The sequence below is a fragment of the Colobus angolensis genome, unplaced genomic scaffold (assembly GCF_000951035.1).
Source record: "Colobus angolensis palliatus isolate OR3802 unplaced genomic scaffold, Cang.pa_1.0 Scaffold78, whole genome shotgun sequence".
Taxonomy (NCBI): domain Eukaryota; kingdom Metazoa; phylum Chordata; class Mammalia; order Primates; family Cercopithecidae; genus Colobus; species Colobus angolensis.
In genome coordinates, this window is record NW_012121598.1 from 3,838,976 (window position 1) to 3,854,092 (window position 15,117).

A 15,117-nucleotide genomic window follows, 5' to 3' on the forward strand; every position below is an offset into this window, starting at 1 on the left:
AACTAGCCGGGCGAGGTGGCGGGCGCCTGTAGTCCCAGCTACTCGGGAGGCTGAGGCAGGAGAATGGCGTAAACCCGGGAGGCGGAGCTTGCGGTGAGCTGAGATCCGGCCACTGCAGAGCAAGACTCCGCCTCAAACAAAAAAAAAAAGAAAATAATCACCAATTTATAAATCTATACCCAGAATAGTTATCCTTTAAGAGTGAAGTAGGTGCTTAGGTGCCCGAGCTACTGAGGGTCTAAGTCCGGGCAGCCGAAGAGTGTGGTAGGTAACGGTCGTCAGCGCAAGGGTCATTTCGTCGCTGGGAAGGGACGGCCCTCGCCCGCGGTGATGGTGGTTAGCAAGATGAACAAAGATGCGCAGATGAGAGCAGCGATTAACCAAAAGTTGATAGAAACTGGAGAAAGAGAACGCCTCAAAGAGTTGCTGAGAGCTAAATTAATTGAATGTGGCTGGAAGGATCAGTTGAAGGCACACTGTAAAGAGGTAATTAAAGAAAAAGGACTAGAACACGTTACTGTTGATGACTTGGTGGCTGAAATCACTCCAAAAGGCAGAGCCCTGGTACCTGACAGTGTAAAGAAGGAGCTCCTACAAAGAATAAGAACATTCCTTGCTCAGCATGCCAGCCTTTAAGATTGAATTAGACTGTGTTGTTGTGGTTTTATTTCTGAAAGTAAAACTTGCCATAAATTAGAAAACAATTTCCCAAAATAAAATCCTTTTTTGTATGGAAAAAAAAAAAAAAAAAGTGAAGTAAAAAATAAATTTAAAGAAGTTTTTCAGACAAACTGAAGGAATTAACTTCCCACATATGTTTACTTTGAAAAGCTTCTTATTTTTTGGATTTTTATTATTTTCATGTTTAAATTGACACATTGTAATTATACATAGTTATGGGACACAATTTGATATTTCAATATATGTATATGTCATACAATGATCAAATCCATGTAGTTATTAATAGCATATCCATCCTCATGAATTTATCATTTCTTTGTGGTAGGAATATTCAATAACATGTCTTTTGACTATTTGGTAACATACAATACCTTAGTACTAACCAGTCACCTTACTGTGTAATAGAATATCCGATCTCATTTCCCCTATCTTATTGTAACTTTGTACCCATTGATCAACCTCTTGCCATTCTCCCTTCCTTGTTCCCTACCCCCAGTCTCTGATAACCACTGTTTTCTCTACTTCTATGATATAAACTTTTTATTTTAGATTCAACATGACTGATATTATGTGGTATTTTTCTTTCTGTGTCTGGCTTATTTCACTTAACATTATGTCCTCCAGGTTCATCCATGTTGTCATAAACGATAGAATTTCATTCTTTTTCATGGCTATTATTCCATTGTTTAACATTTTCTTTACTCATTCATTCTTTGTTGGACATTTAGGTTGGTTACATATCTTGGCTATTATAAATAGTGCTGAAATAAACATGGCAGTGTATATATTTCCTTGACATACTGATTCAGTTTTCTTTGGGTATATACCCAGTAGTGGACTTCCTGGATCATGCAGTTGCTTTATTTTGTTTTTAAAGAGGAAACTCCATACTGTTTTTCATAATGGCTGTACTAATTTATAATCCCACCATCAGTGTGTAAGTCTGTCCTAGAATCCCACCATCAGTGTGTAAGTTTATCCTTTTCTAGACTTGTTTTCTTTTGTCCTTTTTATAATAGACATTCTAACTTTTTATAATAGGCATTCATAACCATTCTCATTAGGGTTTTGATTTGTATTTCCCTGATGATTAGTGATGTTGAACATTTTTCCACATACTTGTTAGCCATTTGGATATCTTCTTTTGGGAAATGTCTATTTGGGTCTTTGGTTCATTTTTTTATCTGTATTTTTATTTTTGTCTTGCTGTTAAGTTCATTATTTATTCTGGATATTGACTCCTTGTCAGATGTACAGGGTTTGCAAATATTTTCTCCCATCCCATAGGTTGCCTCTTCATTCTGTTTATTCTTTTCTTTGCTATGCAAAAGCTTTTTAATTTGATGTAACCCCCTTTGCCTATGTTTTTCTTTTGTTGCTTTTAAGTGTTATTTTGAGGTCTTATTTAAAAAATCTTTATCTAGTCCAATGTCATGAAGCATTTTCTCTATGTTTTCTTCTAGTAAATTCAGAGTTTCAAGTTTACATTTAGGTATTTAATCCATTTTGAGTTGATTTTTGCATACGATGAGAGGTAGGGGTCTAGTCTTATTCTTCAACATGTGAATATTCCATTTTCCCAGCATCAGTTATTGGAAAGACTGTCTTTTCCCCAAAGGTGCTCTCTATTCTGTTTCATTGGTCTATATATCTGCTTTTATGCCAGTACCATGGTGTTTCAGTTTCTATAGCTTTGTGTATTTTAAAGTCAGGTAGTGTGATGCCTATAGCTTTGTTCTTTTTGCTCAGGATTGCTTCAGCTATTTGGTATCTTTTGTAGTTCCATTTGACTTTTAGAACTATTTATTTTATTTCTGTAAATAATTTCATTGGTATTTTGATAGTTTGTATTAAATCTATATATTGCTTTGGGTAGTGTGGCCATTTTAACAATATTTATTCTTCCAGTTGATAAACACAGGATATCTTTCCATTTATTTGTGCCTTTTATAATTTCTTCCATCATTATTTTATAGTTTCCAGTGTAGAGATATTTCACCTTTGTTAAGTTTATTCCTATGTAACTTATTTTTTGGTAACTGTTGTAAACAGAATCACGTTCTTGATTTCTTTTTCAGATAGTTCACTATTAGTGTATAGAAATACTACTGATTTTTGTATGTGGGTTTCGTATCCTGCAATTTTATTTAATTTGTTTATTAGTTCTAACAGTTTTTTGGTGGTCTTTAGGGCTTTCTATATACAAGATCATGTTGTCCATAAACGGAGACAATTTGAATTCTTCTTTTCCAATTTGCATGTCTTTTCTTTCTTTCTATTGTATAATTGCTCTGGCTAGGACTTTAAGTACTATGTCAAATAGAAGTGGTAAAAGTGGGTATCCTTGTCTTTTCCTGATATTAGAGGAAAAGCTTTCAACTTTGCTCCATTCAGTAAGATGTTCATTGTGGGTTTGTCATATATGGTCTTTATTGTGTTGAGGTACATTCCAACTATACCTAATTTGTTGAAAGTTTTTATCATGAGAGGATGTTGAATTTTGTCAAATGATTTTTCTGCAGTGGTTGAAATGATCATATGGCTTTGTCCTTTCTGTTGATGTGGTGCATCACATATATTGATTTGCATGTGTTGAACTATCTTTGTATCTCTGGGAGGAATCTCACTTGATCACAGTGAACGATCCTTTTAATGTGTTGTTGAATTCAGTTTGCTTGTATCTTGGGGATTTTTGCATTTGTGTTCATCAGGGCTACAGCTTGTAGTTTCCTCTTTTTCTGTTACGTTCTTGTCTGGTTTTGGAATCAGAATAATGCTGGCCTTGTAAAATGAGTTTGGAAGTATTCCCTCCTCTTCAATTTTCTGGAATAGTTTGAGGAGGATTGGTATTCTTTCTTCTTTAAATGTTTGTTAGAATTCAGCAGCGAAGCCATCAGATCCTGGGTTTTTCTTTGATCGTAGCCTTTTTATGACTGATTTGATTTCTCTGCTCATTATTGGTCTGTTTAGATTTTCTATTTCTTCTTTATTTAATCTTGACAGTTGTATGCGTCAAGAAATTTATCTGTTTCTTGACTATGTTGTCAAATTTATTGGCATATAGTTGTTCATAATAGTCACTTATGATCTGCGATTTTTATAAAGGCACAGCAAAATGGCGGGGGTGGGGTAAGTCTCTTATGATCTTTTGCATTCCTTAAAACTTTTTTGAGAGAAAGGGTCTCACTCTGTCACCCAGGCTAGAGTACAGTGGCCTGGTCGTAGCCTGGAACTCCTGGGCTTAAGGGATCCTCTCATCTCAACTTCCTCAGTAGTTAGGACTACAGGCACCTGCCACCATGCCTGGCTAATTTTTTAATTTTTTTGTAGAGATGGAGGGGGCGTGTCTCACCATGTTGCCCAGGCTGGTCTGAAACTCCTGTGCTCAAGTGATTCTCCTGCCTCTGCCTTCCAAAATGCTGAGATTACAGGCAAGAGCCACTGCACCCAGCTGATCTTTTGTATTTTTTTAAATTTTTATTTCTTTAATTTTCTGCCAAGCCTCTGTCATCCAATTTTTTGTATTTCTATGATATCAGTTGTAATGTTTCCTTTTTCATCTCTGACTCTACATGTTTAAGTCTTCTCTCTTTTATTCTGAGTCTAGCTAAAGGTTTATTGATTTTATCTTTTCAAAAAAAATGACTTTGTTTCACTGACCTTTTGAATTGTTGTGGTTTTTTTCATCTCTATTTTGTTTACTTCTGCTCTGAGCTTTATTACTCCCTTTCTCCTACCAATTTTAGGTTGAGTTCATTCTTGCTTTACTAGTTCCTTCAGGTGCATCACTATGTTGTTTATTAAAAATCTTTCTTTTTTTTTGGTAGGTGTTTATTGCTATAAACTTCCTTTCAGAACTGCTTTTGCTGTGTCCCACAGGTTTTGGTGTGATGTGTTTCCATTCTCATTTGTCTCAAGAAATTTTTAGATTTCCCTCCTAACTTCCTCATTAACCCATTGGTTATTTAGGAGCATATTGTTTAATTTCTATGTATTTGTAAAGTTTCTGAAGTTTTTCTTCTTGTGTATTTCTAATTTATATGCTTTTGTCCATAAAACATACTCAATACAATGTCTAGCTTCTTAAATTTGCAAAGACTTGTTTTGTGGCCTAACATGTTCTGTCCTGGAGAATGTTCCATGTGCAGTTCCGAAGAATGTGTATTCTGCAGCATGTGTTATAGATGACTGTTATGTCCATTTGGTCTGTGGTGCAGTTTAAGTCTGATGTTTCTTTGTCAATTTTCTGACTAGATTATCTGTCCATTGCTGACAGTGGGAAAGGAACTTCTCAAGTACATCAGAAAGAAAGAAAATAACCTCAGAAGGAAGGTATGAACATGAGACAGAAAGGTTGAAAGTAGAAGGATGGAAAAAATATATCAGGAAAATACTAACAAAAAATCTGGCATAGCTGTATTAATTTTAAATGAAAGAGGAGAATATTAGTGAAGATAACAAAGATCACTACATAGTTTTCAAAAGTTTTAATAAATCAGGAAGAAATCAGGAAGAAATAAGAATTCTAAATGTACATGAACATAAGATAGGCTCAAAATATATAAAGAAAAATTGAGATGACTACAAGAAGAAATTGAGTTTCACATACTTCTTAAAACAACTGAGAAATTGAACAGGCAAGAAATTAAAATTTGAACAACACATTTGTCAAGTTTTATCAAATGATCACATATAAAACATAGATTGCCAATAATGGATAATACACATGCATTTCAAACACACTAGGAACATTTGAAATGCAGTGGGAATATATTCAATGTATTCAATGCTGTTAGAAAAACTGAGAGGTAAAGAGATAATTCACACCTCTTCCTGGGTTCTAATCCTTGCCCTAAATACTAACTTGCAACAATTCTAAGCAAGGCTTGAAGAAGAAAAGTCTTTCATAGAATCTCAGGGTGGAGGGACTTCACAGCCATCTATGCCAACCCTATCCCGAATCTAAAAGTCTCCACAACATCCTCCTGAAGCCTTTATCTAGCTTCTGTTTAAATTTCTCCACAGGGGGAATGTGGTAGTCCCAGGGCAGCCCTCTCAGCCCCTCCCAACCTTTAACTGGATAACATGCCTGCAAATTCACAGCAGGAATTCAACTGTACATCTGAGCTAATTAGTCATTATTTTAGGGTCTGTGGGCAATGTCACAGGATGGGTCTCGTGATGATGGTGTAAGAAATTCTACCCAGAACCCAGATGTCAGGTCTAGGTGACCATGCCTGCTAAAAACTATTGTATAACCACACAGTGAAACTATGTGGAGTTTCAGGATGATGTGGTTAAGTTTTGCAAGCCCTACTCAGGGATTTTTGCAACCTGGAAGTGCCTTAGCTTGGATTGGTGGAATATATACACTTCTCCCATAATTGAGAGTTGTAAAAAATCATAATAAAAAGCAGACATAATGAAAAAACAGCAAAATTCTAGCCTAGCTTTTTCTAGTCCAATTCTCGTCCCCCGGGGCAATAATGTATTGTCCCCCAGGGCGACTTTCCATCCCTTTAGCTGTTTTCTAGTATTTACCTCCAAATGTCTTTTATTTATTTTTTTAACTTTCATTTTAAGTTCAGGGGTACAAGTTCAGGTTTGTTGTTACATAGATAAACTTGTGTCATGGGGGTTGTTGTACAGATTATTTCATCACCCAGGTATTAAGCTGAGTACCCATTAGTTATTTTTCCTGATCCTCTCCCTCCTCCCACCCTCTACCCTCCACCCTTCACCCTCCACCCTCCACCCTCCAAAAGGCCCCCGTGCGTGTTGTTCCCTCTATGTGTCCACGTGTTCTCATCATTTAGCTCCCACTTATAAGTGAGAACATGCTTAGCTCCAAATTTCTAAATAACATCTTTTTATTGTTGTTTTTGAGGCAAGTTCTGGCTCTGTCTCCCAGGCTGGAGCGCAGTGGCGCCATCTTGGCTCATTGCAACCTCAACCTCTTGGGCTCAAGCCATCCTCCCACCTCAGCCTCCTAAGTTGCTGTGACTACAGGCATATACCATCTGCTGGCTAATTTTTGTATTTTTTTGTAAAGACAGGGTTTTACCATGCTGCCTAGGCTGGTCTCAAACTCAAGAGCTCAAGCAATCCTCCTGCCTCGGCCTCCCAAATTGCTGGGATTACAGGTGTGAGCTACCATATCCAGCCTCTAAATAACAGCTTTATACTGTTTTTTCTTAATATTTTTTAGTTTTAGATATTATCTATTTATTTTTAACTATGGAAAATAAGGAGTTTGCTCATACATACCCTGCTTCTCCCCACAAACATACACTTTTCTTCCCTGATAATCTCAATATAGCTTTATTATTCTTTTTTAAGGAGTGTAACATGTTTACATTATTATGATAAAATAACTATTATTCAGGGATAAGCCTACAGCATACAATTAGAATATTTATTTCCATGTACAACTCCTTCTCTGGAAAAAATACTGCCTTTTACATTTCCTCAACTTTTTTTTAAGTTGAGAAAACTTCATCCATCATCATTTCATCATTGCATCCTCAGTTTCCCAACAGAACTAAAACTATTCTCTCAAGTTCAGACTCACTGGGTATTCTATACATTTCATTTTTCTTCAAGAACTCTCTTTCACGAGTATCTCCATTCTTTTCCATGATTCTAGATGGGCTGCATTCCATAATCACTGTACTGCTGGAACTTCCCTCACAACCACCCTGGCAATTTCCTTTTTGTCTTTGGGAATTCCCTTCCTTTTTCCATTGTGTTGCATTCCATCCTTGTTTCCTGGATCCTGTCTTCCACTTTCTTTGTTTGCCAACTTGTTTTGGGAAAGCACATCCCAAAATAGTTTTGTTTTGTTTTGCTTTTTTTAAAAGAGTAATTGTTTTTGTTGTTGTTGTTAAATAGAGACAGGGTCTTGATCTGTCACCAAGGCTGGAGTGCGGTCGCATGATCACGGTTCACTGCAGCATTGAACTCCTCGGCTCAAGTGACCCTCCTGCCTCAGCCTCCCAAGTAGCTGGGACTGCAGACGCACGCTAATTTTTGTATTTTGTTTTGTTTTTGTTTTTGTTTTTGTAGAAACATGGTTTCACCACGTTGCCCAGGTAGGTCAGGAACTCCTGGGCTCAAGTGATTTGCCCGCCTTAGCCTCCGAAAGGGCTGAGATTACAGGTGTGAGCTACTGAACCTGGAAAGAGTAAATTTTTAAAGGCATCGCATTATTATTAAATTGGCAGGCTGAATACTGGATTATGAATTGAAAGTCTTTTCCCATCAGAATTTTAAAAGCACTGTTCCACTGTTTTCTAAGTTTATTTGTTGCAAGTGAGAAGTCTGATCCCCTTTTAATTTTTAATTCTTGCTCTATGATCTATGTGAACATTTATGTGAAAGGCTGAAAACAATTTATATGTCAAATAAGAGGTTAACTTATTCCTATATTTTCATTCAGGTCAAATAATATAATGTCTATAGACAATTAAGCCATTAAAAAGGGGGAGGCTCCAGTGAGGTGTGATCACACCACTCTACTCCAGCATGAGCGACAAAGTGAGACCCTGTCTCAAACAAGAAAAAACAAAACATTAAATTTTATAAAAATATTTAATGTCATAATAAAATCACCACGATGAAAGATATTATATATTCATGTTTTAAAATACTGAAAAATAATTCACCAAAATATTAAAAGTGATGCTGTTGGATGATAAAATTTTGGGAGTTTCTTCTTTTTAGTAACTTCTGTATTAAAAACATTTCTAAAACCTATGTTTATTTTCACAGTTGGGTTTGAAAAATGTGTCCTAATGCCATGTTAAAGTCTTCCTAGAGCCAGTAATAAATATCAATATTACATTGGAAGAAAACAAAGGAGAAGATTACCATAAATCTTTATAAATGCAGTTTTAACCTCATATTGCTGGCATTTTATTATAGACTTTTCTTTTTCTTTTTCTTTAACACAAGTTCTCACTCTGTCACCCAGGCTGGGGTGCAGTGGCACAATCTCAGCACACTGCAACCTCTGCCTCCCAGACTCAAGCGATCCTCCCACTTCTGCCTCCCAAGCAGCTGGGATCACAGGTATGCACCATCACACGTGACTAATTTTTGTATTTTTGGTAGAGGTATGGTTTCTCCACTTTGCCCAGGTTGGTCTTGAACTCCTGGGCTCAAGCAATCCTCTGGCCTCAGCCTCCCAAAGTGCTGAGATTACAGGCATGAGCCACCATGCCTAGCCTTATTATAGACATTTTCTAACATATGGCAAAGTTAAAATAATTTGTCAGTGAACTATTGCATACCTACCACCTAGAATATATGAATAATATTTTACTATACTTGCTTTATCCCCTGTCTACTGATCCCTCTATCCACATCAATCCCTCTTATTTTTTTTAGTATTTCCAAATAAATAGCAGACATCCATACTCTTCCCTCTAAATGTTTCAGCATGCATTTTAGAGTTCAGTACTTCCTGTATTATTAATATTTAGAGTTCAACATTGTCTGTAGTACTTTTCTTTCAAGTTAAAACTTACAAACCTGAAGTAAAATGTAAAACCTGAGTAAAATGTACAAACCCAAAGTGGACATTTGTAGAGTTTTGACTACTGCAAACATCTGTGTAATCCAAACTGCTATCAAGATATAATATTACTATATCATTTCATGTAAATTGTAGAACACTTGCAACCATATAGTTCACTTATCAGTCACCTCCATCATTTTACGCTATAATTGTCATACGCATTAAATTTATATACATTACAAATGAGAGACAATGTTATAATTTTTGCTTAAAATTGTTACATATATTTTAAAGAAACAGAGAAAAAATATTTTCTAGTTACTAGTTCTGATGCTTACCTTTCCTTCCCTTCCCCTCTTTTCTTCTCTTCCTTTCCCTTTTTTTTTTTTTTTTTTTTGGATTTTTTTCTGCAGCTTTTTAAAGATGTTGGTTAACTGTTTTCTGGTCTCATTGTTTCTGATGAGACTTCAGTGGTCATTCAAATCATTGTTCCCTTATATATAGTTTGTTGGGTTTTTTTGCCTGCTTTCTGAAATTTCTCATTGCCTTTGGTTTTCAGCACTTTGGTTATGCTATGACTTGGAGTTTGCTGAGCTTTTTTAAACTGTAAATTTATAATTCATATAAAAAGTGGAGACTGGGCATGGCAGCTCATGCCTGTAATCCCAGCACTTAGGGAGGCCAAGGCAGATGGATCACAAGGTCAAGAGATGGAGACCATCCTGGTTAACACGGTGAAACACTGTCTCCACTAAAAATACAAAAAATTAGCCTGGTGTGGTGGTAGGTGCCTATAGTCCCAGCTACTCGGAAGCCTGAGGCAGGACAATGGCATGAACACAGGAGGCAGAGGTTGCAGTGAGCCAAGATCATGCCACTGCACTCCAGCCTGGGTGACAGAGCAAGACTCGTCTCAAAAAAAAAAAAAAAAGCAGGAAATTTTGTCCATTAACTCTTAAAATGTTTCTTTTGTTTAATTTCTTTTTCTCCTCTCCTCTGGGCCTCTTATTATACGTATGTTGAACCTTTTGGCTTTGTACCACAAATCCTTAATGCTTGCTTGCCTGCTTTGTTAAGTTTCTTTGACCACTCTATTGCACATTAGAAAATTCTATTGATTCGATTTTCAAGTTCAGTGGCTCTTTCCTCTGTCATCTCCTTCTGCCATTAAGCCCATGGTGAATGTTATGTTTCAGATAATTTAACTTTTAGTTCAAGAATTCCTATTTGGTTCTCTTCATGGTTTATTTCTTTGCTGAAATTTCCTATCTTCTCATTCATTGTAAGCATATTTCCTTTTACATCACTGTGCATGTGTACAACAGCTACTTCAAAATTCTTGCCTGTTACTTTCAACAGTTGGATCACCTCAGGTTTGGTCCGTGTTGACTATGATTTTTCTTGAGAATAGATCACATTTTTTGTTGTTTCTATTATGGTGAGTAATTTTGAATTATATCCTAGACACTGTGAAAATTATGTGAGAAGACTCTGGATTTGGTTATATTCCTCCAAAGAGTATTACTTTTTATTTTGTTTGGTTTTAGCAGGCAAGTGACTTAGTTAGACTAAAACTGTAAACTCTTCTCTCTTGGGCAATAACCCAAATCTCAGTTATTCTATTATAACTGAGTTCAGTTATTTTATTCTTAAGGAAGCTACTTGGAATCTGGTCCATCCATGAAGAAGTCATGGATCAACAAAGATTTGAGCAATTTTTGGTTTCCCTTTCCTGGTTTTATGATTGCTAGGATTCTCCCTTCACTTTCCAGTAGCTACAATTGCCTTGAATTCTGTGCTCTGATTCCTTAGAGCAGAAAGACTCCCAATTTTCTACAGGCTTTTAAGCTACCACAGCTACCAACTGTGGTCTGCCTTCAGGCAAATAGCTGTTAAAACACAGGAAATCTACCCTTTACCATTCCCTTCTCCCAAATGCCAACCTCCCTCCAAAATAAATTTCATTTTGTTCAGGCTCCATTGTCTCCAGGTAGATTTTTGTTTGTTTTTTATTTTGCCCAGAATTTATAGTTGTTATCTGTGGGAGGACCAGTCTAGCAGAAGCTTAATCAGACATTCCTAAAGTGAACCATCACTGTGGGAGATTTTACTTTTCTTTTTAATACTTTACCATATTGTCCACAATGAGCAAGAGTTACTCTGATAATCAAGAAAGTTTTTAAAATATATATATATTAGTATCATATTACAAATGAAAACTTTTCATGCAAAAGAGTAAAACTTTACATTTATTTAGGAGAGTGGAAGGAGGTAGAAATTCTTTGGAGAATGGTTGTGAAAATTTAAGGAGAATGAAACAAAACTAAATATTACACAGCAAGAATTCAGACTATATAGACTAGGGAGGTCTCCAAGCCAAAGGACACCTCTAAGCAGATGCTGCACCGATTGGCAGTAGCAAGAAGGAAAGCAACTCAGAGCTTGCATTGTCAGTACTTTCATCTCTACGTTTCCCTGTTAACACTTACCTTCCCTTCCTGATGCAAACCCCTCCCCTCCTATAGTACCAACAACCTGTAATATACTTACGGAATTTGATTTTCAAGTTCCTCCAGGAATAAGTCTCTCCTCCACTGATGATCATCTGAGTGGGTAAATGTAGGCTTTCTACTGCCATGGGAATCAAGTTTATACTTGTGTCATCTTGGGTGAGTTATCTTTCTGTGACTTAGCTTCTTCACCTGCAAAATGGGAAAAGTGAACTAACAGGCCTTTAACCTTTTTTTTTTTTTTTTTAGATGGAATCTTGCTCTGTCACCCTGCTGGCTGGAGCACAGTGGCACAATCTCGACTCACTGCAACCTCTGCCAACTGGGTTCAAGTTATTCTCCTGCGTCAGCCTCCCCAGTAGCTGGGACTACAGGCGCGTACCACCATGCCCGGCTAATTTTTGTATTTTTAGTAGAGACAGGGTTTCACCATGTTGGCCAGGCTGGTCTCAAACTCCTGACCTTGTGATCTGCCCGCCTTGGCCTCCCAAAGTGCTGGGATTACAGGTGTGAGCCACCGCGCCTGGTCAACCTTTTTTTTAATCTCCAAAATTATATAGACTTGTACAGAAATTCTACAAAACATAAACATGCTTTAAACATATTGCAAAGCCATTTTTTTCCCCTAAAATCTGCTATCCTATACCATACTCAGGGTATCATGTTCTATATAAAAATCCACTAGAGGGGAGTAAAACATTAAATGAGAACATATCACAACTTGAGTTGGGTATCCTGTATAAATTATATTTGCAACTGTTGCCTTATGTCTATTGTTTCTGATCAATCCCACTTAATTGCTTTAAAACCCAAAGATGTGAGGGAATCCCCAAATCCATGTAAAAGTCTTCTGCTCTGTGGAATAAAGCCCCACGCCTAAGGCTAGGGAGTCTTTGTACTCTTTAAAGCCACTTACTAATGGAACAAGAGCAGTTCCTTAAAATAAACATGCCCATTTCATTTCTAGTTTTCTTTTTATTTATAACTAAGTTATGGTGACCAAAATGATCCCCTAAACCTTAATTCAGAAGAGAAGCTTCCTTCTGAGCACTATTCTCACTGAAAGGCAAAAGCGAGTGCAGTGTTCCTGATCCTTGAGTAGTTCAATATCTAAAGAGACTGCAGAACGTTGTCCTTGTTCCAGGTTCTTTGCACCCCAAAAGCTGATTTCCAAGTTCTTTGTTCCAAGTTCTTTGTACCACCCCAAGAGCTGATTTCCAAAAGCTGAAGGAAAGAGTCCTTAGGTGGGGGTCCCCTCACATTAATATTATTAAAGACCCAGGCCCATTGGTTTACTACTTTCACTTTAAAGAAATATAATTTTAACATAGTAAATTCATCACTTCTTCAAAGTTTTCCAAGATCTGGGCCCTGGTTCCTGTTTTCAGGGAGAGACATTTTCAGGGAAAGAGGGGCATGCGCAGGAAAAGGAAGGTGGCCCCTACTGAGGCTCTACTGGAGAATCAGCTTAGGAGGCTAGGCATCAGGACAATCCAGGAACACACATTCTTTAATTTGTATTTCTAGAGTGTGTCTACATTTCTGACTTTCCTAGTAGTTACAGAATGATAAAGAATGGATATCACTAACTTCAGAGTCAGTTGACAAGAGTTTAAATCCTAATTAGTTGATTTCCACTGTAAGTCCATAAGGAAATGGTGATGAAAACAAAACAACAAAACTTGTTCCTTCACTGTGTATAGCTTGAGAGGCATTGGTGGACAGAGGCTGCCTTGAAGCAAGAATTCCCTTCAGTTTAGGGACATGGGCAGCCCAAAGTAATCTGCACGGTTAAAGCCAGGGAATTAAACAGCTGGACTCCACTTTCTTTTTCCCTCCTATCTCCTGCCAGGGCTACTCGGTGACCAAACCCAACTGGGAGGTGGAGAGAGGATGAGGAAGCACCGTTGATGCAGTTCAAACCTGTCAGAGCCCTAAAGTCTAGAGAAGGGTAGAGAGGATGAAGAGAAGGTCTGGAGGAGCAAACAGTTGACAAGCAGATGCAAAATTATTCCTGTAACATCTCCACTTTGACTTACAGTTCCAATTCTAATATGTACGAAAAGGCTTATTATTATTATTATTAGCAGAAGTTTCTTCCCCTTCAGCAACTGTTCCTTGAAGTGCTACTCTGAAGGGCTGGGGAGCTCTAGGGAAGGAGGGAGGGCATATTGGAATGTTCTGCTTCCACTATATCATTCTTAAAGGGCAACCAATAAAGGAGCACTGCAGAAGCAGCAGTGCAGTGGCCCACAGCTGCAGGTTCCTCTAGGATGAGTCTGGCCTGGCAAGAACGGGGGCATTTGCCCAGCAGTTGCCCATTATAACTGTTTCTGATTATTTTGTAGTGGCTCAATTTGTTTGGGTTAAACTGTATTCCCCAGAATTCCCTTGCTAATAGGTTCTGCCCAGGTTGGGCTACAAGAGATACTCTCTTGCAAGAGTTGGGGGATGGAAGGGAAACAGCAGCCATTTTGTTGCATTCACATGCTTCTGCCAGTTATGCAATCGAACACGAATGTCAGTGCTACGATGAAGGAACTTGTGGGTATAAATAAAGTTCCTAATCAGGTGATCCTTAATTAGGGAAATTATCCTGTGTGGGCCTGACTTAACTGGCTGGAAGGCCCTACACGAATAGAGACCCTGCCTGTGGACAGTAGCTTTGACCTGTGCACATGGGGTCCCAGCTTGCTTGTGCTCTTCCCTTGACTGCCTCTTCTGTAGACTTTGGACTTGTTTACCCAGCCCCTACAATTGCATAAGTAACTTCTTTAATATCTGTCTATCCATATTAGTCATCTTTATCTCCTACTGGTTCTGCTTCTCTGTTTGAACCCTGACTGATAACACTACTTCTTACACTTGGGCAGGCAGGGAAGGCAGTGGAACAGTTCTCATTCCAGTCCCTGTGCCTCCTATACACCCCCACTAGCTCAGTATAACCCTTTCCAGACTCAGTTTTTCTGTGACTCTTGTCTTTCTCTGACCCCCAATGACACAGGCAGCTCCTCCACTCCCATTAAAGAAAGAGGACCTGGAAGGCAAGGAAGGGCCGAAGTCAGGGAATCCAGAAGAATGACTTGGTAGAAGGGATGAAGGTGAAAACAGCAGATGCAAAGAACTGAGGGATTGATTGACAGAAGAAGAGGAACAAGATTGGTGGGGAAGCAGGATGGGTGGTTTGGGAAAGACATAGAGGGAAGATCTGGAGGAAGGGAAGAAGTGAGGCCGTAGGCAGGAGAGGGAGACTAGCAGGGTACAATTGTGTTTAGCTCTGTCCTCCTTTGTCGTCATCCCCTCCTTGGGAAAGGGAAGACTGTTTCCACTAGTAGGTTGCCTCACACTTCAGTTATAAATAATCTGTGGAGTACCACCCTATATGTATAAGTGGCTAATCTTTTTTGA

The 15,117-nt window shown here is 38.0% G+C and overlaps 1 protein-coding gene across 1 annotated transcript; it reads left to right on the forward strand.

Annotated features, from left to right (window-relative positions):
• Positions 1 to 216: 216 nt before the first annotated feature.
• LOC105502185 (transcription and mRNA export factor ENY2) lies at positions 217 to 727 on the forward strand. The gene has a single exon (XM_011928577.1). The coding sequence runs from the start codon at positions 331 to 333 to the stop codon at positions 634 to 636; it is 306 nt and encodes a 101-aa protein (XP_011783967.1). The 5' UTR covers positions 217 to 330; the 3' UTR covers positions 637 to 727.
• The last annotated feature ends 14,390 nt before the right edge of the window (positions 728 to 15,117 follow it).

What these genes read in the sequence shown, in the direction of transcription:
- LOC105502185 (XM_011928577.1), top strand. Translation starts at nt 331, where the DNA reads ATGGTGGTTAGCAAGATGAACAAAGATGCGCAGATGAGAGCAGCGATT.